Raw genomic sequence first — 20576 nt, 5'->3', positions numbered from 1 at the left:
CTATAGACTAGACTATAGACTAGACTATAGACTAGACTATAGACTAGACTATAGACTAGACTATAGACTAGCCTATAGACTAGACTATAGACTAGACTATAGACTAGACTATAGACTAGACTATAGACTAGACTATAGACTAGACTATAGACTAGACTATAGACTAGACTATAGACTAGACTATAGACTAGACTATAGACTAGACTATAGACTAGACTATAGACTATAGACTAGACTATAGACTAGACTAGACTATAGACTAGACTATAGACTAGACTATAGACTAGACTATAGACTAGACTATAGACTAGACTATAGACTAGACTATAGACTAGACTATAGACTAGACTATAGACTAGTCTATAGACTAGACTATAGACTAGACTATAGACTAGTCTATAGACTACACTATAGACTAGACTATAGACTAGACTATAGACTAGACTATAGACTAGACTATAGACTAGACTATAGACTAGACTATAGACTAGACTATAGACTAGACTATAGACTAGACTATAGACCAGACTATAGACTAGACTATAGACTAGACTATAGACTAGACTATAGACTAGACTATAGACCAGACTATAGACTAGACTAGACTATAGACTAGACTATAGACTAGACTATAGACTAGACCATAGAGCAGACTATAGAGTAGACTATAGAGTAGACTATAGACTAGACTATAGACTAGACTATAGACTAGACTATAGACTAGACTATAGAGTAGACTATAGAGTAGACTATAGAGTAGACTATAGACTAGACTATAGACTAGACTATAGAGTAGACTATAGACTAGACTATAGACTAGACTATAGAGTAGACTATAGACTAGACTATAGACTAGACTATAGAGTAGACTATAGAGTAGACTATAGACTAGACTATAGACTAGACTATAGAGTAGACTATAGACTAGACTATAGACTAGACTATAGACTAGACTATAGACTAGACTATAGAGTAGACTATAGACTAGGCTATAGACTAGACTATAGACTAGACTATAGACTAGACTATAGACTAGACTATAGACTAGACTATAGATTAGACTATAGACTAGACTATAGACTAGACTATAGACTAGACTATAGACTAGACTATAGATTAGACTATAGACTAGACTATAGACTAGACTATAGACTAGACTATAGACTAGACTATAGACTAGACTATAGACTAGACTATAGACTAGACTATAGACTAGACTATAGACTAGACTATAGACTAGACTATAGACTAGACTATAGACTAGACTATAGACTAGACTATAGACTAGACTATAGACTAGACTATAGACTAGACTATAGACTAGACTATAGACTAGACTATAGACTAGACTATAGACTAGACTATAGACTAGACTATAGACTAGACTATAGACTAGACTATAGACTAGACTATAGACTAGACTATAGACTAGACTATAGACTAGACTATAGACTAGACTATAGACTAGACTATAGACTAGACTATAGACTAGACTATAGACTAGACTATAGACTAGACTATAGACTAGACTATAGACTAGACTATAGACTAGACTATAGACTAGACTATAGACTAGACTATAGACTAGACTATAGACTAGACTATAGACTAGACTATAGACTAGACTATAGACTAGACTATAGACTAGACTATAGACTAGACTATAGACTAGACTATAGACTAGACTATAGACTAGACTATAGACTAGACTATAGACTAGACTATAGGACTAGGACTATAGACTAGACTATAGACTAGACTATAGACTAGACTATAGACTAGACTATAGACTAGACTATAGACTAGACTATAGACTAGACTATAGACTAGACTATAGCTAGACATAGCTAGACTATAGACTAGACTATAGACTAGACTATAGACTAGAACTATAGACTAGACTATAGACTAGACTATAGACTAGACTATAGACTAGACTATAGACTAGACTATAGACTAGACTATAGACTAGACTATAGACTAGACTATAGACTAGACTATAGACTAGACTATAGACTAGACTATAGACTAGACTATAGACTAGACTATAGACTAGACTATAGACTAGACTATAGACTAGACTATAGACTAGACTATAGACTAGACTATAGACTAGACTATAGACTAGACTATAGACTAGACTAGACATAACAAAGTATCCTTGCGTAAATCTACTTGTGGAACTAACAGCATTATTCCTGGGATCTTCAGAAATTATACAAATTCTCCTTAACTCCTTTTAAAGAATTTTAAATATATTAAAATTATGTATTAATAAACCTTAATTTATTTAACAAAAAAAAAAAAACACATCCAATAAATATCGATTAGGTCACGTATTAATTTACTAAAACAAATAATAAATAATAAAAATATTCGTTAAAATGACAAAAATGTGTAAAACTATTTTCAATTAAAGTGATCGTGATTGAAGCACAACTCTAAACAAAGTTCTAGTTAAATAAACCAAATATTCAAAATGAACACACACTCTTTAGACATGTGTGGTTTATTTAATTATATTTTGTACAAAAAAGCTAATAATATTTATAATTTTTTGCATTTTAAAATGCAACAAACGTTTTAGAAATTTCAAATATAGACAGAATATTTCTTAACAAAAACAATAATAATTCGAGCATAAAATTATACAATTTGTATTTTTGGTTCCGGTTAATAATATTAAAAAAATTTATAATTAATATGCATAAATTATTGTTTTAACATTTTTCCGGCGTTGACTTCTATAAAGAAATATTGAATATTTAAAAATAGGTAATTTATAAATGAAATAAACTAGAAAATTGTCACATTTTGACAGTTTCAATGACTCGAACCATTTCCACATTAAATAGAACTAAAATGTTGAGATAAATCGGCTTAAATTTCCCACAAGGCGTAATATTTTTCAAAATATATTTTTATTGCTGAGTTCAATGTATTATTAATATTTTTTGTTTGTTTTTAACTTAAAAAAATCATCTGATTGTGACAAAATATTCCATACATTTAAATTCCAATTGTCTTTAACCCATAAGGACGTGAGTTTGAAAAAGTTTTTATTTTCTTACTATATGATCGGCATGTTTGAAAATTTTATAAAATTCATTCTCATTTAATTCGTCAGTTTTAAGCAAACAAGTGTAGAATATTTACATATAACACGTATTTAAAATGAATGTGATTTTTTGGTTAAAACACAATTATATCGATTATTTATAAACAGACACACGTTTAAAATTTGAAACGAAATAAAACACGATACAATAAACATGCCGTCAATATCTTGATTAATGCAAATAAATACATTTCAATATTCAAGTTTTGACATTTCTTTTTTGACATTTCTTTTTTTAAATCACTTAAGGTTCTTGATAATCTAGATCCAAACATTTTAATACAATTTTATTTTTAATAGGGTTTTATTGGCTTTTGAAATCGAACAAGAATTTCAGTCGATTATAATTCGATATCGTAATATATTTACGATTTAGTTTCTTCCTCACATTAATAGATCTAATTGCGTTCATGTCATAATTCTTCAGTTAGAGAGGAATTGAACTGTGTACTACAACTTGATAATTTATTAACTCAATTCTAGTTCAATTCAATTCTAGTTCAGTTCAATTCTTGTTCAGTTCAATTCTTGTTCAGTTCAATTCTTGTTCAGTTCTAGTTCGGTTCTAGTTCAGTTCCAGTTCTAGTTCTAGTTCAGTTCCAGTTCAGTTCTAGTTCAGTTCTAGTTCAGTTCTAGTTCAGTTCTAGTTCAGTTCTAGTTCAGTTCTAGTTCAGTTCTAGTTCAGTTCTAGTTCAGTTCTAGTTCAGTTCTAGTTCAGTTCTAGTTCTAGTTCTAGTTCAGTTCTAGTTCAGTTCTAGTTCAGTTCTAGTTCAGTTCTAGTTCAGTTCTAGTTCAGTTCTAGTTCAGTTCTAGTTCAGTTCTAGTTCAGTTCTAGTTCAGTTCTAGTTCAGTTCTAGTTCAGTTCTAGTTCAGTTCTAGTTCAGTTCTAGTTCAGTTCTAGTTCAGTTCTAGTTCAGTTCTAGTTCAGTTCTAGTTCAGTTCTAGTTCAGTTCTAGTTCTAGTTCAGTTCTAGTTCAGTTCTAGTTCAGTTCTAGTTCAGTTCTAGTTCAGTTCTAGTTCAGTTCTAGTTCAGTTCTAGTTCAGTTCTAGTTCAGTTCTAGTTCAGTTCTAGTTCAGTTCTAGTTCAGTTCTAGTTCAGTTCTAGTTCAGTTCTAGTTCTAGTTCTAGTTCAGTTCTAGTTCAGTTCTAGTTCAGTTCTAGTTCAGTTCTAGTTCAGTTCTAGTTCAGTTCTAGTTCAGTTCTAGTTCAGTTCTAGTTCAGTTTAGTTCAGTTCTAGTTCAGTTCTAGTTCAGTTCTAGTTCAGTTCTAGTTCAGTTCTAGTTCAGTTCTAGTTCTGTTCTAGTTCTAGTTCAGTTCTAGTTCAGTTCTAGTTCAGTTCTAGTTCAGTTCTAGTTCAGTTTTCTAGATCTGTTCTAGTTCTGTTCTAGTTCTGTTCTAGTTCTGTTCTAGTTCTGTTTAGTTCTGTTCTAGTTCTGTTCTAGTTTGTTCTAGTTCTGTTCTAGTTCTGTTCTAGTTCTGTTCTAGTTCTGTTCTGTTCTAGTTCTGTTCTAGTTCTGTTCTAGTTCTGTTCTCGTTATGTTCTAGTTCTGTTCTAGTTTGTTCTAGTTCTGTTCTAGTTCTGTTTAGTTCTGTTCTATTCTGTTCTAGTTCTGTTCTAGTTCGTTTAGTTCTGTTCTATAGTTCTAGTTTTCTAGTTCTGTTCTAGTTCTGTTCTAGTTCTAGTTCTGTTCTAGTTCGGTTCTAGTTCTGTTCTAGTTCTAGTTCTGTCTAGTTCTGTTCTAGTTCTGTTCTAGTTCTGTTCTAGTTCTGTTCTAGTTCTGTTCTAGTTCTAGTTCTAGTTCTGTTCTAGTTCTGTTCTAGTTCTGTTCTAGTTCTGTTCTAGTTCTGTTCTAGTTCTGTTCTAGTTCTGTTCTAGTTCTGTTCTAGTTCTGTTCTAGTTCTGTTCTAGTTCTGTTCTAGTTCTGTTCTAGTTCTGTTCTAGTTCTGTTCTAGTTCTGTTCTAGTTCTGTTCTAGTTCTGTTCTAGTTCTGTTCTAGTTCTGTTCTAGTTCTGTTCTAGTTCTGTTCTAGTTCTGTTCTAGTTCTGTTCTAGTTCTGTTCTAGTTCTGTTCTAGTTCTGTTCTAGTTCTGTTCTAGTTCTGTTCTAGTTCTGTTCTAGTTCTGTTCTAGTTCTGTTCTAGTTCTGTTCTAGTTCTGTTCTAGTTCTGTTCTAGTTCTGTTCTAGTTCTGTTCTAGTTCTGTTCTAGTTCTGTCTGTTCTAGTTCTGTTCTAGTTCTGTTCTAGTTCTGTTCTAGTTCTGTTCTAGTTCTGTTCTAGTTCTGTTCTAGTTCTGTTCTAGTTCTGTTCTAGTTCTGTTCTAGTTCTGTACTAGTTCAGTTCTAGTTCATGGTCTTGATGTCGAATGACAAACAGTGTCTTGATATCTGAGAAAAATAATATACATTAGAGAACTCATCGTTTCCCAAACGAAATGCTTTGAATATTATTTTTAACAATTTAGTTTTATCGACCATTATTCTCATTTTGATTTTCCAAAATCAGCGCCACTTGAAACCGTTAAATAAAATTTCAAATAATATATTCTTGCCAGATTAACTGTTATTTTTTAACAATAACGACTAATATCAATAATAGTGGCAACTTCAATTTGTGGCTCAATTATTTTTAAAATCGCTATCAAATACTTTGAATAATATGATTGTTTTCAATGCACAATTTAACAATAAGCCATTATTTAAATAATTTTTAATTTTCAAATTAAATTAAAAAATATTTCAAAATTTAAATCACTTCTCCAACTTTTACATTTTTGCAAACTTTATAGTTGCCAACTAAACAACACAAAAAACGCCTAAATTCAACAAAACACTGGCAACTTTTGCAATTACTGCCGTTTGCTTTTTGTTTTGACATTTTGATAAAGAACTTGATTTGTTGTTGTTTATAGTGCAAACACCACGAAAAAAGTGAAAATTTCTGATTTTGTTCATAATCCCAAAAAATATTTTCACAATAAAATTGACAATTTAAATAAATTATAAATATAATAAAACAACTAATTAAAATAGCGTTATAATCAAAATAACAACAACACCGGTGACTTAATTGGGGCATCATTTTGATCAACATAAAATTGTATGATTGCTAAATTTCGAATGACGTAGTGTTTGTTAAGAATTTTTCTCTCTAAATGGAAATCAATTACATACAATTTGTTCTTATACTTTTTAAGCATTAGTATTTTGTAACAACTAAATAAAATAAGAAAAACGAAGATATTGTTTGGCTAAACAAAAATATAACCTTAACAAACGACAGATAAAAAAAAAAACAAAAAGTTGAACTTTTCCACTGCGAAAATTTTATTTTTAGCCACGATACGTCAGTTTAGCAGCAATAGAAGTCGCTTGTTTTGTTAAGGGGTGGACACCGGGTTAAGTACAGGTAAATAAATACAAGATTTATATCTATTCAATATTTGTTTTATATTATTAAGACAGTTGTTTAGTAATCTATCTATTCTAGATACATATTTATGGCAGTAATTGTTTTGTCGCATCTGTTGTTGGTTTTGTCTCCATAGTTCAAGCAAATTCTTTAAAGACATGTTGCCGAGAGGGGTAGAATTTGTGAAAATTTTACATTCAAAACAACGTATCATAAGTCAGCGGGCTGTGAGTCAATTTAAAAACCAACTATTTGTACCGACTTGCCGGCAAATTCTTGAGAATAATGTCGGTGAAAACATTAACAAAAATGTGCTTATTATGCAGAGGCTTTATACGACTAAGGATAAGGTAAGTTTGAGGTGGTCAACTGTGATGTTTTAAAAATGGCGCAAATTTGTAGATGGTTTTATGTGTGTAAATTTCTTAAAGAGATTTCGGTTTTGAGAATATAATGTAGACTTGGAAGAGCTTCTAAGTTTCTAGAGAACGTAATTCTTATGAAAATTTTAAAATCAAATCATTTCCTATAGGAATCCCGTCATATTTAAAGCATAACTATGGTAAGATTAAGAAACTTGGTATTATGACATTAGAGGTTCTTCAATCGGATAATTTGAACCAAGCTAAAGCTACTGAAACTATTTTTCACTTTCCTCTAATTTCAGATCATTGCTTCCCCACCCATACAATCATCTTCATCGACCGTAAGAAGCGATATACCAACCACCCAAACGAAAACAACAAAAAAAACTGCTACAGAACCAAAAAAATCTGTTAAAGAAAATGGTAACGACGTTTTAGAAGAAACAACCACTAAAGCTGAGGGTGTGAAAAAGACGAAGAAATTTGAAGTTGAAACTTCGAAGGGCATCCTATCGATAACCACAACAATAGAGGATTCTAAAATCAATGATATTGTATTTGAAAAGACTAAAGGCGGTGCGAAAAAGGCAGCAGCTGCTGTCAAGACTGCAGCAAAAACTGCTACCACCACGGATAAAAGTAGCAGTAAGCCCGCAAAGGAAGCTGCAAAAGTAACGACAACAAAACTAGATGCCGCCTTAACTGATGTGGTTAAACAGGCAGCAGCAGCCCAAAATGAGGCTGCCTCTAAAACTGTGATCTTAGATATGGCAGCCACACCAACGGTGGCAAATATAACGGCTGTGGTAGCAGATCCAGTGCCAGAAGTTAAACCAAAACCAGTAAGATTTAAATTTAAAGAAAATATATAACCTTTTGTCATTGACATTGTTGCTTTTAGAAACGTGTCAAAGTTGATTTAAATCGTTCTTCGTTGGAACGTAATTTCATTACACCAGCCCGGGCCATGAGTGATTTTCTACTTAAAGCTTCCGATTTGGAAACATTACCAAAAATTAAACGTCGTTCACCCTACGAACAGGAGCCACCCATAACTGTGTACTGGCGCAAAGATGTAGAGGCTAAAGCAATCAATATTTGGGGTTCAAAAGAGAATCTCATCAAGGAGTGTTTAAAGCGTGAAATTGAGCGTAAAACACATCAACAAAGTGAGTAATTAGCAATAAGGAAATTCATAAGCTAAATGCTAATTAAACGGAAATATGTTTACAGATATTTTTACTGTTAAAAGAAGACTGCGTGATTACCGGAGAGAAATTGGCTCTAGGGCTGCTGCCTATGATGATGAGCCCGGCTTAAGAGGCAAATCTGGCAAAGTTGTTTTAATAGCCATAGCAATGTAGGATTTGTTTTACTTTATTTTTCCTTATTAACTAAGCTCTTAATACTTTTGTTTTCTTTGGTAGCAATGGTTTAAATTTCTTATTCAAGGTGGGTGGTTGGCTCTTTTCTGGTTCGCATAGCATGTTCGCCGAGTCTATACACTCTTTGGCTGATACTATAAATCAATGTATTTTAGCCTATGGCATACATAAATCCACACAAATGGCCGATTCAGATCATCCTTATGGTTATACGAACATGAAATATGTTTCCTCTTTAATTTCGGGTGTTGGCATCTTTTGTGTGGGTACTGGTTTGTCTTTCTATCATGGTATTACCGGTCTAATGCATCCTGAACCTATGGAAAATTTCTTTTGGGCCTTTTTCATTTTGGGTGGTTCGTTAGTATCTGAGGGAGCTACCCTATTAGTGGCTGTGAATGAAGTTAGAAGATCGGCTAAATTAAAGGGAATATCCTTTAAAGATTATGGTGAGTTCGAAGTTCTAAGGTAAACAAAATATGTGAATAATTGTTAAAAATTTGTATACTTTAGTGGTACAGGGTAAGGATCCTTGTGTAAATGTGGTCTTAACTGAGGATGCGGCTGCTGTTACCAGTGTAGCTGTGGCGGCTGCTTGTATGGGCTTATCCACTGTTACTGGTTCGCCTATTTATGATGCTGTAGGTTCTCTATTAGTAGGCAGTATTCTAGGAGCAGTAGCTTCATTTATTATCTATACAAATGTAGCGGCTTTGGTGGGACAGTAAGTTATAACTTCTCTACAACATATTTTTGTATTTATTTTTATATTTTCCTTAAAGATCTATACCCAGAGAACAATTGGATCGTATTAATTCTGAACTCGAAAGTGATGTTATGATAAGAGCTATACATGATGTTAAAGGCATTGATATAGGCAATTCTTTGGTGCGCTATAAAGCAGAAATGGATTTTGATGGCCGTGAATTGGCACGCTCGTATTTGGATAAACAAGATCTAAATGAACTATTAAAGGTAAGTTTTTAGTTATATTGTAAAACAACTAATAAGTTTCTTTATTACTTTTTGGTTATGTTTCTTTTTAGATAGTGAAATCATTCCAAAATACTGATGAATTGGAACAATTTCTATTAAATCATGGTGAAAATATTGTTGATTTAATGGGTGGTGAAATTGATCGCATTGAAATGAAACTTAGGGTATTTATTTTATATTATATTTTCAGGTTTTGTTAACTATTTCGTTTTTTTTTTTCTTTTTACAGAAAAAATTCCCTGAAATACGCCACTGTGATTTGGAAATCCTTTAAGTTAATTTTCATATTCTAAATTCCAATTGGTCGAACTTTCCTTTTGTTTAAGAAACGTTGTTGTTTTCTATTGCTTTAAGCTTAGAGTTATTGATGCTAATTTTTTCGCGTTTTTATAGTAAAAAGTTTTTAAAGAATTTTCTTTGAAATTAACGTGTTTTTTATTTATTTGAAAATTTGAATTTCTTTTTGTATTAATAATACTCTTACCATTTTTTTATAGAAAAAAAGTTATTAAAATGTTTGTATTGTATTTCTGTAAATAGATGACTGTTCTCAAAATTTGAAAAAAATGTGATTATTGTGGTGCTAAGTGAAGTTTTAAAGAATTATAACTACTATATACAAAGCAATTTCTTATTGTTTTCAATAAAATATCGATCGATGTTTTTTAAAGTATAAGTGAAATTAAAAACATATTTTTGAACAATTATCTATAAAGCAATCTGTTATTGTTTTCAATAAAATTTCGATTTCTTATTAAATCCACAGAGAGTATAGTAAGGGGAGGGTTGTAATTTTTATGATTTAACTTGTGGGAAAAGTCCAATAAGAACTAAAAATTTTGAACAATGGAATAAAGCAGAATAATTTTTGTCATAATTAAAACATTTCATACTTGGGTGTAATAGAATTTTATAATCTGATTTCAATATATAGATTCCTTAAGTTCATTATTAAGAACAAAACTGACTGAATTTAATTTAAAAATTAGAAAATTGTTTTATTACCTTTAAATTAGATTTATTTCAACATATAGATCCAGACCTCATGCTTTATTTACTCTTCTTTTTCCTACCGCCACTACCAGCACCCGATTTACCCGAACTTTCAGCTCCACCACCGCCAGTCTTTTGCATTCTACCCACTTGCATATCTTTGAGTTTAGCTTGTAGTTTCTTTTTGGCCTTTTCCAATTCCTCTTCCTGTTTTATGGTTTTAGCCGGTTTAGGATGTAAGAATTGTTTTCGTTCAGTTTTCTTGGCAGCTTCACCACAACCATGAACCTCTGGCAGACCATGTTTAAAACAAAATCTCTTGTGGCAATAGTCACAATTTTGACCCATTAAACTAGTTTTGGTTTTACAACGAGCAAAATCACACAGATTGTCAACATCTTTTACGGCGGTTAAAACATCATCTAATTTCATTTCCACCACCTGGCTGGGAATTTTATCCAATAGCTCTAGGGTATTATTGGTGCCATAATTAGGTTTTTTACCAGGTTTTGCAGGGGGAAACAATGGTGGATCTGTTTTGTTTGCAGCCTCTGTTTGATCAGCAACTCCAGATGATTTAGCTGGAAGATTATTTGTAGTGGGTTTTTCTTTATAAAAAATATATTAATTAAACTTTAAAATAAATAATTTGTATAAATAAAACTTACCGGACATGTTAAATTTCAATAATTTGTTTATAACTTTCCCATTTTGTTTACATTCCACAACAAACCATATGTGTCATATAACACTTGTGTCAGTGTACTTATAACAGTTTTCCCCACAAAAATGTTGACAGTTATTTTGACATTTATATCAAATTCCCAGCTGTTTTGTAATATTTGTTTTATTATTTTTTTGTTTTGTTGCTTTTACAATAAAATAACAATAATTAGTAAAAGTTTTATTTATAATTTGCGTGAAATATTTAAAAAAAAGTATACATTTTAGTTTGTTTTAAATAAATGTTAGACAAAATGTCCTTAGATGTGAATAGAGCCGATGAGAAAATTTTAACCAGCATACAGCAGGAGTATAAAATTTTAGCAGAATAGTAAGTTGTTTTTGGATTTGCTTAGATCATTGTTTATTTAATTTGTTAATTAAACATATTTTACAGTAAAATGGTTGAATCTGAAAAGATAGGCGGCATGTATGTTATTCCTTCTTTTGGCAATTCGCTGTGTAAGTATATTTTATAATTTTCAAACAGAGAAAATGAATCAGGGCTTTAGGGACTGCAAAAGAGAAGTATCTACTCCCCTTAAAAGTTTATTTAAGATATACATTGACGGCTATAAGTGGGAGGAGGCTTTTATAATACTCGCACAAGTTTGAGAGGAGGGTGTATGTTATATCAAATGTTTTATTCGCTAAAATCAGTACAATATATAACCATCATTTCGACAAATTGTAGATGCGCCCGCTAACGACAGTCATTTCCACTAACATCTTCAGGATGTACTCTGTGTAAACAAGAGTAAAGACATCCGTCACTTTAGTGTTCTCCTTATAAGCGAAAGCGGAGACAGTCGTCACTTTACAGTCCGCAAGTAACATAGAAAGTGGACACCTAAAAAGCAAACTTAACCAAAAATGTCAATTGTCTTGTATTGACTACTATGGACAAGCTTTCTGACTGTCTATTTGTACAACCACATGTTAAAATAGCCAATAGCCAAGTGGGTAATCTCTCCAATGAAGTTTTTCGACTATATCCAGCATTCAGGGCTGTTAGCACAATTTCATCAGACACTAGTATCCTTAGATAAACGTCAATTGATTAACCCAAAGTACTGACATTTATCATATTCAGTACTAAGATAATCTCATCATTTGTTGTCCCCACTGCTTACATCTTGTGTGATTTTGTTGTCATGATTAGAGTGGACAACTACTATACTACTTTTACACTGTTAATGAGCTCACCGCATACCTCCAACATAGCTTTAAAAGTATTTAAATCTATTTAATTATTTTATTTTTTATTTAAAGCTATTTAATTATTATAATTTTTTTCAGTATGGTATGGTGTAATATTTGTAAGAACTGGATTCTATGACCAAGGCGTATTTCGCTTCAATATACTTTTACCCGACAAATTTCCAGAGGACAAAACCGTACCGGTAAGTTCACAATTTTAAATATAACTAATTTATTAATTAATCAATTTTTGTTCTCAATAAATAATCTACCAAAATAAATAAAAATAACATAATGTAGAATTAACACACATCGAAATTATTGGAATACAAATTCCATAGGTGTTTTGGGAAAACTTGGTTTCTCAATAATTTATTCAAAACTTTCTTTTTAAGTTGCCTTGAATATCTCAAAAATAAAAAAAAAACATATTTTTAATTCATTTTAGACCGTTATTTTTCAAAATGAAATCTTCCATCCCTTAATATGTCCGTTCACCGGCACTCTCGATCTATCACATGCCTTTCCACACTGGCGTTGTGGTGAAGATCATATATGGCAACTTTTAAAGTACATACAAGCAATATTCAATGATCCTGTAGACTGTATACGTGTAAATTCGGCAACCACTATAAAATGGCAAAATAATGAGGCGGTAGAATTATTAACCCAAAATCGTGCGGGTTATATAGCACGAGCAAAAGAATGTGTTGCTAGCAGTAAAGAACATGTATATGATGCACCGCCTACCGATGATCCCCACTACATATCATTTGAAGAATTCAACGATGAAATACATGGAGCAATTAAAGAACGCATTAGAGAGGGTAAGGAACCATCTGCTAATACAAATAACACACAAGCTAAAGGTCTATCGTGGGTAAAAGAAGGCGAATACACTCCTTTGAGCATGGAATAGTATAAAATATTTTACTTTATTTACAATTCATAATATTCCTTTACAATTTTTAATCATTTAACAATATATGTTTGTAGTATATTATTAATATTAGTATAGAAAAAAAATTTTTTTGTTCATTATTGTATTTCTTTATTAGAGTTTATACCATAACGTTGTGTATTGACGATCCAATCATTTTGTAATAAAAGTTTTTTACCTTTCCACCAAATATGTGAAGGTGCATTATGTTCACCTTCTTCAAATTCAAAATATTTACTCAATTCTATGGATAATTTCGATCTGATTAAACCAATATTACCCACTTTCGGCCAAGCCGGATGATAAACACGTCCCGTTTCTGGATTCATATAGATTTTTGTTGGTTGAAAGTCAACTTGTAAAATTTCGCCAGCATGATTGTAATGCAGTTTATCTGGTCCTTCAGAATTTTCAATAACATGTGTAAACACTATAGGAGTATCATCACATCTTATAAAATTACGTTCTCTACCACAAGGCGATAAATAGGGAAAATCTTCTCTATAACGTTGCGTTTCGTTTAGCTTAACACGATCAAAGAAAAATTTTAAAAACTTTTTCTCTTTAAAACAAGAAGTGAAATTTTTCATTCTGGCATCATCTAAGAATAACTTAAAAACCATTATGTTATTTAAAATTATAGCATTTTGTAAATAGTATTATTATTTAATTACCATTCCTTCATGATCGATATAGTAGAAATATTCTCGTATTTTTGGTTCCGGTTCCTGACCTTGTATATAACTGGCATAACGTAGCTGGCTTTGTAGCTTAGTATTATAGTTGGTTTTGAGTTTTGTTATTAAACGTGTTAATAACATTATTTTAACTTTAGTTAGAGTAAATTAGTTAGCTAAATAATAATTATTTTATAAATTTAGTTTAAATGTTTTTTATCAAAACAACAGCATCAGCTGTTTTAGGAACCCCTACGGAAAAGTAGCCTATACATAGAGTTCATGGGAAGGTTTGAGACGGCCTTCGCATAGACCCGTTTAAATTAAAAATTTTAAGCTCCAAAATAAATTTTGTTAAAAAGTTAGTCTAGTCTGGTAGACCGGAGTTGGTGGATTCAATTCCCATCTGTGGCACTAGTTAAGGAGCGCACAAAAGGCCCGTTAGAAGCTTAGGTGTATTTCTTCAGCTTTCATGTATATACATCCTCTTTTAGTTAGTTAGCCCGTTATTTAGTTAGTAAGTAAGTAAGTTAGCTACTTAGTTAGTTAATTAGCTAGTTAGTTAGTTAGTTAGTTAGTAAGTTAGTTAGTTAGTTAGTTAGTTAGTTAGTTAGTTAGTTAGTTAGTTAGTTAGTTAGTTAGTTAGTTAGTTAGTTAGTTAGTTAGTTAGTTAGTTAGTTAGTTAGTTAGTTAGTTAGTTAGTCAGATAGTTAGTTAGTTAGTTAGTTAGTTAGTTAGTTAGTTAATTAGTTAATTAGTTAGTGAGTTAGTTAGTTAGTTAGTTAGTTAGTTAGTTAGTTAGTTAGTTAGTTAGTTAGTCAGTTAGTTAGTTAGTTAGTTAGTTAGTTAGTTAGTTAGTTAGTCAGTCAGTTAGTTAGTTAGTTAGTTAGTTAGTTAGTTAGTTAGTTAGTTAGTTAGTTAGTTAGTTAGTTAGTTAGTTAGTTAGTTAGTTAGTTAGTTAGTTAGTTAGTTAGTTAGTTAGTTAGTTAGTTAGTTAGTTAGTTAGTTAGTTAGTTAGTTAGTTAGTTAGTTAGTTAGTTAGTTAGTTAGTTAGTTAGTTAGTTAGTTAGTAGTTAGTTAGTTAGTTAGTTAGTTAGTTAGTTAGTTAGTTAGTTAGTTAGTTAGTTAGTTAGTTAGTTAGTTAGTTAGTTCGTTAGTTAGTTAGTTAGTTAGTTAGTTAGTTAGTTAGTTAGTTAGTTAGTTAGTTAGTTAGTTAGTTAGTTAGTTAGTTAGTTAGTTAGTTAGTTAGTTAGTTAGTAGTTAGTTAGTTAGTTAGTTAGTTAGTTAGTTAGTTAGTTAGTTAGTTAGTTAGTTAGTTAGTAGTAGTTAGTTAGTTAGTTAGTTAGTTAGTTAGTTAGTTAGTTAGTTAGTTAGTTAGTTAGTTAGTTAGTTAGTTAGTTAGTTAGTTAGTTAGTTAGTAGTAGTTATTAGTTAGTTAGTTAGTTAGTTAGTTAGTTAGTTAGTTAGTTAGTTAGTTAGTTAGTTAGTTAGTTAGTTAGTGAGTTAGTTAGTTAGTTAGTTAGTTAGTTAGTTAGTTAGTTAGTTAGTTAGTTAGTTAGTTAGTAGTAGTCAGTTAGTTAGTTAGTTAGTTAGTTAGTTAGTTAGTTAGTTAGTTAGTTAGTTAGTTAGTCAGTCAGTCAGTTAGTTAGTTAGTTAGTTAGTAGTTAGTTAGTTAGTTAGTTAGTTAGTTAGTTAGTTAGTAGTTAGTTAGTTAGTTAGTTAGTTAGTTAGTTAGTTAGTTAGTTAGTTAGTTAGTTAGTTAGTTAGTTAGTTAGTTAGTTAGTTAGTTAGTTAGTTAGTTAGTTAGTTAGTTAGTTAGTCAGTTTGTTAGTTAGTTGTTAGTTAGTTAGTTAGTTAATTAGTTATTTAGTAGTTAGTTAGTTAGTTAGTTAGTTAGTTAGTTAGTTAGTTAGTTAGTTAGTTAGTTAGTTAGTTAGTTAGTTAGTTAGTTAGTTAGTTAGTTAGTTAGTTAGTTAGTTAGTTAGTTAGTTAGTTAGTTAGTTAGTTAGTTAGTTAGTTAGTTAGTTAGTTAGTTAGTTAGTTAGTTAGTTAGTTAGTTAGTTAGTTAGTTAGTTAGTAGTTAGTTAGTTAGTTAGTTAGTTAGTTAGTTAGTTAGTTAGTTAGTTAGTTAGTTAGTTAGTTAGTTAGTTAGTTAGTTAGTTTTCAATTATAAATTTCAAAATCTTTTTACTTAAATTATTTTATTTTTAAACAAACATATTTTCTCTAAGTGCATCTAATATTAAAAATACAACCTTGCAATATGTAACCTTCAGTTAAAATGACATTTAAAACTGTTATACAATAGATTTACTTGATAAACAAAAACAACAAGTGTGATGATAAACTCAACAACACAACACAAATATTAACAAAAAAGTGAAGTAAAGGCAAAAATTTAATCTAATTAGAAATAAGCTAAAATTATTTGCAACAGTTTATTTTATTTTTTCAATGGTGTAACAAAAAGTAAAAAATCTTACAAACAAAAGAAAAAAGTACCTGATAACGAATGCTGGAATCTCATTTATCATCAATAAAATCTAATTCTTATTAAGGTAAGATTGAAAATAATAGCAACAACAACAAAAATAATAAGAGTATAAATAAAAATAAAACAAGTTTAATACGTAAAAAAAACAATTATGTATAGTATTCCCAATAACAAAAAAACAATTTGATTACTTGTGATTTTATTTTAGAACGTGACAAAGACTTATAAGTGTTGACTAATATAGTACCTAAATCTTGAATCAATTTTACCTCTACAATGGTGGTAAATACTTCCGTAATAGCTGAGCTATGCATTTATATATTAACATGGAATGTGGGTACCCATCAACCGGGTGACATATCACTAAGTGATATGTTGTCTCTAAATGGTACTACCAAATGTCCTGATAACAAATTACCTGATATGTATATTATGGGCTTCCAAGAAGTCAGTAGTAAACCAAAAAATCAATTTATTAATATCTTCCAAGATGATCAGTGGACTTTAAAATTGCGTGAAGAATTATCCGAACATGATTTTGTTAAAGTGGAAACCGAACAAATGCAGGGTTTATTGATAAATGTTTGGACAAGACCCGAACATGTCTTCCATATGCAGGATATAGAAACGGAAAAGACTAAAACGGGTCTAGGAGGTTTGTGGGGCAATAAGGGTGCTGTTAGTGTACGCATGAGTCTCTATGGCACGGGAGTAACATTTATTGTGGCCCATTTAGCTGCCCACGATGAGGAGCTTAAGGAACGTGTCATAGATTACAATCAAATTGTGGATAATCATCATTATAAGGCCAAGAGATATCGCACCATATTCGATCATGATGTAGTATTCTGGTTTGGTGATTTAAATTTCCGTTTAAATGGCCATGACTCGGCCTGGGATGTTCGAGGAGATGTTGAAAATAACCGCCTGGATAGTCTCTTTACACGCGACCAACTTTCCATGGTTAGGGAAGCAGGCAATGCCTTCGCTTTAATGGAAGAACAACAACCCACTTTTCCTCCCACCTTTAAGTTTATCGAAGGAACTTCAGACTACGATCTCAAGCGTAGACCAGCCTGGTGTGATCGTATTCTATATAGAGTAGTTAAAGATAAATATCCTGATATTGAATTGGAGCTACAACAACTGTCCTATAAATCTCATCCTCAATATACTTTATCGGATCATAAGCCGGTAACCGCAGAATTTTTATATACCATCAAAGCCACCACCCATACCACCGAGGAAATATATGCCATGACTCATGGAGGCAGTGAGACACCTCTATCCAGTGTAATTATCATAATGTTTTCCTTATACTTAACCGTGTTTTATTAACATTATTTTTCCTTTTTGTTTTCTTATTTTTTTTTTTTATTTGTTCGTTTAACACTTTTTGGCTTTCTTCTACTTAACATTGATTGGCTTTTCCTATTCGTTTGTAAGTAGTTTTATTAGAAAAGAATATATTCATACACTTGTTTCCATAAGTTCTAAGCGTTTTAGCATTTAACCCTTAAGGGCGGGTTTCTTACTACTCAGTTAAACTAGGCTTAACTTGCTGTTAGATTAAACTCGGAACAAATTTAGGCGGACTTTAATCGATGATTGTGTTTTTCAGTTATGGATTTATGTTCAGTTAACTTTGTTAGTATTGCCAACTTTTCACTCAAAAACATAAACAATGAACAGCTGTTTTTTGCAAATAATACTTTTGTAAAATGAAAAATTTTGGAAAATTGTTAAATAAACATTTAAAACAATAATAAATAAAACAAAACAAATCAGAATATTGCAATTTACTTAAAATATTAAGTTTTTGTTCTTCCGAAATCATTGTTTCATTGTTTTTGTTAATTGTGTCTTCTCACTTATAACTTAAGTTTAATTGGCCAATAACACTCAGTTAAACTAAGATAATAAGTAACGTTACTGTTTACTGAAAAACACAAAACATATATTAAACTAGGTTTAAACAAAGAATGTAGATTATCTTTATCTGAAAAACCCGCCCTAAGACTCGAATTATATAAATTTTGCTTACTTTTAAGGGAAATTTTTTGAACATTTTTAAACATTTAGTTTGTTTATTTAAAAAGGGTTATGCTAGTAGGCTTAGTATGTATTAGTGTTATGGCCATTATCATTACTTTTTATTATTTCATTTAACTACTTATTTAACTACTTATTATTAACCCTTAAATGTTGAAAAATAGTCATCTATTAATATTTAAATTTTTTTTTGTATGGTTGTGGTCAAAGTTAGATCTATTTTGATTTCACATTAAGAAGTATATTATTTATCGACCAATGGAAGACTTTGGCTGGCTAATACTTTCGTTTCGCAAGTCTCTTGCGGTCCTATATGAGTTGGGAGGCGTTACTAAGTCCAATTTTGTTATTGTTAGGTTTCGGTACCTATAGAATGACAATACCAATGAAGATGCAACTGGCACAGATAGACTTGCATCACTGTGAGAAAGCTTCAGTCATACTAGCAACATTCCTCATTAACACCCAGACGAACTCCTCATCAACTTATCGACTATAGATAGTTCTATACTTTTGACTTATACAGTTCTAAAGTCTCGACTATAGACAGTAGTATAGTCAAGACAATGGATACTTCTGTGGTCTTCACTATAAACAGTTCAATAGTCTTGACTATAGACACTTCTATAGTCTTGACTATAGACACTTCTATAGTCTTGACTATAGACACTTCTATAGTCTTGACTACAGACACTTCTATAGTCGACTATAGACACTTCTATAGTCTTGACTATAGACACTTCTATAGTCTTGACTATAGACACTTCTATAGTCTTGACTATATACAGTTCTATAGTCTTGACTATAGACAGTTCTATAGTCTTGACTATAGACAGTTCTATAGTCTTGACTGTAGACAGTTCTATAGTCTTGACTATAGACAGTTCTATAGTCTTGACTATAGACAGTTCTATAGTCTTGACTATAGACAGACCTATAGTCTTGACTAAAGACTTATATATAATCTTGAGTACAGACAGGTCCATAGTCTTGATTATAGGCAGGTCTATAGTCTTGAGTATAGAAAGTTCTATAGTCTTGACTATAGACAGTTCAATAGCCTTGACTATAGACAGTTCAATAGCCTTGACTATAAACAGTTCTATAGTCTTAACTATAGACAGTTCTATAATCTTGACTATAGACAGTTCTATAGACTTGACTATAAACAGTTCTATAGTCTTGACTATAAACAGTTCTATAGTCTTGACTATAGACAGTTCTATAGTCTTGACTATAGACTGTTCTATAGTCTTGACTATAGACAGTTCTATAGTCTTGACTATAGACAGTTCTATAGTCTTGACTATAGACAGTTCTATAGTCTTGACTATAGACAGTTCTATAGTCTTGACTATAGACAGTTCTATAGTCTTGACTATAGACAGTTCTATAGTCTTGACTACAGACACTTCTATAGTCGACTATAGACACTTCTATAGTCTTGACTATAGACACTTCTATAGTCTTGACTATAGACACTTCTATAGTCTTGACTATAGACACTTTTATAGTCTTGACTACAGACACTTCTATAGTCGACTATAGACACTTCTATAGTCTTGACTATAGACACTTCTATAGTCTTGACTATAGACACTTCTATAGTCGACTATAGACACTTCTATAGTCTTGACTATATACAGTTCTATAGTCTTGACTATAGGCAGTTCTATAATCTTGACTATAGACAGTTCTATAGACTTGACTATAAACAGTTCTATAGTCTTGACTATAGACAGTTCTATAGTCTTGACTATAGACAGTTCTATAGTCTTGACTGTAGACAGTTCTATAGTCTTGACTATAGACAGTTCTATAGTCTTGACTATAGACAGACCTATAGTCTTGACTAAAGACTTATATATAATCTTGAGAACAGACAGGTCCATAGTCTTGATTATAGGCAGGTCTATAGTCTTGAGTATAGAAAGTTCTATAGTCTTGACTATAGACAGTTCAATAGCCTTGACTATAGACAGTTCAATAGCCTTGACTATAAACAGTTCTATAGTCTTAACTATAGACAGTTCTATAGTCTTAACTATAGACAGTTCTATAATCTTGACTATAGACTGTTCTATAGTCTTGACTATAGACTGTTCTATAGTCTTGACTATAGACAGTTCTATAGTCAAGACAGTTCTATAGTCTTGACTATAGACAGTTCAATAGCCTTGACTATAGACAGTTCTATAGTCTTAACTATAGACAGTTCTATAGTCT

The 20576-nt window shown here is 31.2% G+C and overlaps 5 protein-coding genes across 11 annotated transcripts; 3 read left to right on the top strand and 2 right to left on the bottom strand.

Annotated features, from left to right (window-relative positions):
• The first annotated feature begins 6006 nt into the window (after positions 1-6006).
• LOC119608006 (zinc transporter 9) lies at positions 6007-9838 on the top strand. Of its 3 annotated transcripts, none has more exons than XM_037962214.1 (10): positions 6007-6522; positions 6604-6875; positions 7193-7732; positions 7792-8059; positions 8124-8250; positions 8318-8724; positions 8789-8999; positions 9058-9250; positions 9322-9435; positions 9501-9838. In XM_037962214.1, the coding sequence occupies exons 2-10, from the start codon at positions 6684-6686 to the stop codon at positions 9543-9545; spliced, it is 2097 nt and encodes a 698-aa protein (XP_037818142.1). In that variant the 5' UTR covers positions 6007-6522; positions 6604-6683; the 3' UTR covers positions 9546-9838. The 3 variants fall into 3 exon arrangements, with proteins under 3 accessions (XP_037818142.1, XP_037818141.1, XP_037818140.1); XM_037962213.1 differs by having other exon boundaries at positions 6022-6522; positions 6587-6875; XM_037962212.1 differs by having other exon boundaries at positions 6041-6522; positions 6579-6875.
• Positions 9839-10271: 433 nt separating this feature from the next.
• Positions 10272-11044, bottom strand: LOC119608009 (DNA-binding protein SMUBP-2). Of its 2 annotated transcripts, none has more exons than XM_037962217.1 (2): positions 10933-11044; positions 10272-10872 (listed from the first exon to the last, which is right to left on the bottom strand). In XM_037962217.1, the coding sequence occupies exons 1-2, from the start codon at positions 10937-10939 to the stop codon at positions 10322-10324; spliced, it is 558 nt and encodes a 185-aa protein (XP_037818145.1). In that variant the 5' UTR covers positions 10940-11044; the 3' UTR covers positions 10272-10321. The 2 variants fall into 2 exon arrangements, with proteins under 2 accessions (XP_037818145.1, XP_037818146.1); XM_037962218.1 differs by having other exon boundaries at positions 10272-10845; positions 10933-11016.
• A 36-nt stretch (positions 11045-11080) lies between these two features.
• Positions 11081-13317, top strand: LOC119608007 (protein crossbronx). The gene is made up of 4 exons (XM_037962215.1): positions 11081-11318; positions 11385-11449; positions 12287-12390; positions 12636-13317. The coding sequence occupies exons 1-4, from the start codon at positions 11230-11232 to the stop codon at positions 13104-13106; spliced, it is 729 nt and encodes a 242-aa protein (XP_037818143.1). The 5' UTR covers positions 11081-11229; the 3' UTR covers positions 13107-13317.
• Positions 13222-14051, bottom strand: LOC119608008 (UPF0598 protein CG30010). The gene is made up of 2 exons (XM_037962216.1): positions 13802-14051; positions 13222-13738 (listed from the first exon to the last, which is right to left on the bottom strand). The coding sequence occupies exons 1-2, from the start codon at positions 13946-13948 to the stop codon at positions 13226-13228; spliced, it is 660 nt and encodes a 219-aa protein (XP_037818144.1). The 5' UTR covers positions 13949-14051; the 3' UTR covers positions 13222-13225.
• A 2055-nt stretch (positions 14052-16106) lies between these two features.
• LOC119608013 (phosphatidylinositol 4,5-bisphosphate 5-phosphatase A) lies at positions 16107-20363 on the top strand. 4 transcript variants are annotated; one of them, XR_005231780.1, is made up of 4 exons: positions 16107-16362; positions 16507-17591; positions 17748-17819; positions 18317-20363. XR_005231780.1 is itself a non-coding variant. In XM_037962224.1 (3 exons), exons 2-3 carry the CDS (start codon positions 16575-16577, stop codon positions 17754-17756), a joined length of 1026 nt encoding a protein of 341 aa, XP_037818152.1. In that variant the 5' UTR covers positions 16107-16362; positions 16507-16574; the 3' UTR covers positions 17757-17960. The 4 variants fall into 4 exon arrangements, 2 of the variants coding, with proteins under 2 accessions (XP_037818152.1, XP_037818151.1); XR_005231779.1 differs by having other exon boundaries at positions 16507-17819; XM_037962224.1 differs by lacking the exon at positions 18317-20363 and having other exon boundaries at positions 17748-17960.
• Positions 20364-20576: the final 213 nt, after the last annotated feature.

Source organism: Lucilia sericata, unplaced genomic scaffold (genome assembly GCF_015586225.1).
Source record: "Lucilia sericata isolate MDLA Ls3-8-SP2 unplaced genomic scaffold, ASM1558622v1 Contig000775F_arrow, whole genome shotgun sequence".
NCBI lineage: Eukaryota > Metazoa > Arthropoda > Insecta > Diptera > Calliphoridae > Lucilia > Lucilia sericata.
Note: the sequence above shows the minus strand (reverse complement) of the source record. Positions and strands in the feature narration are given on the sequence as shown.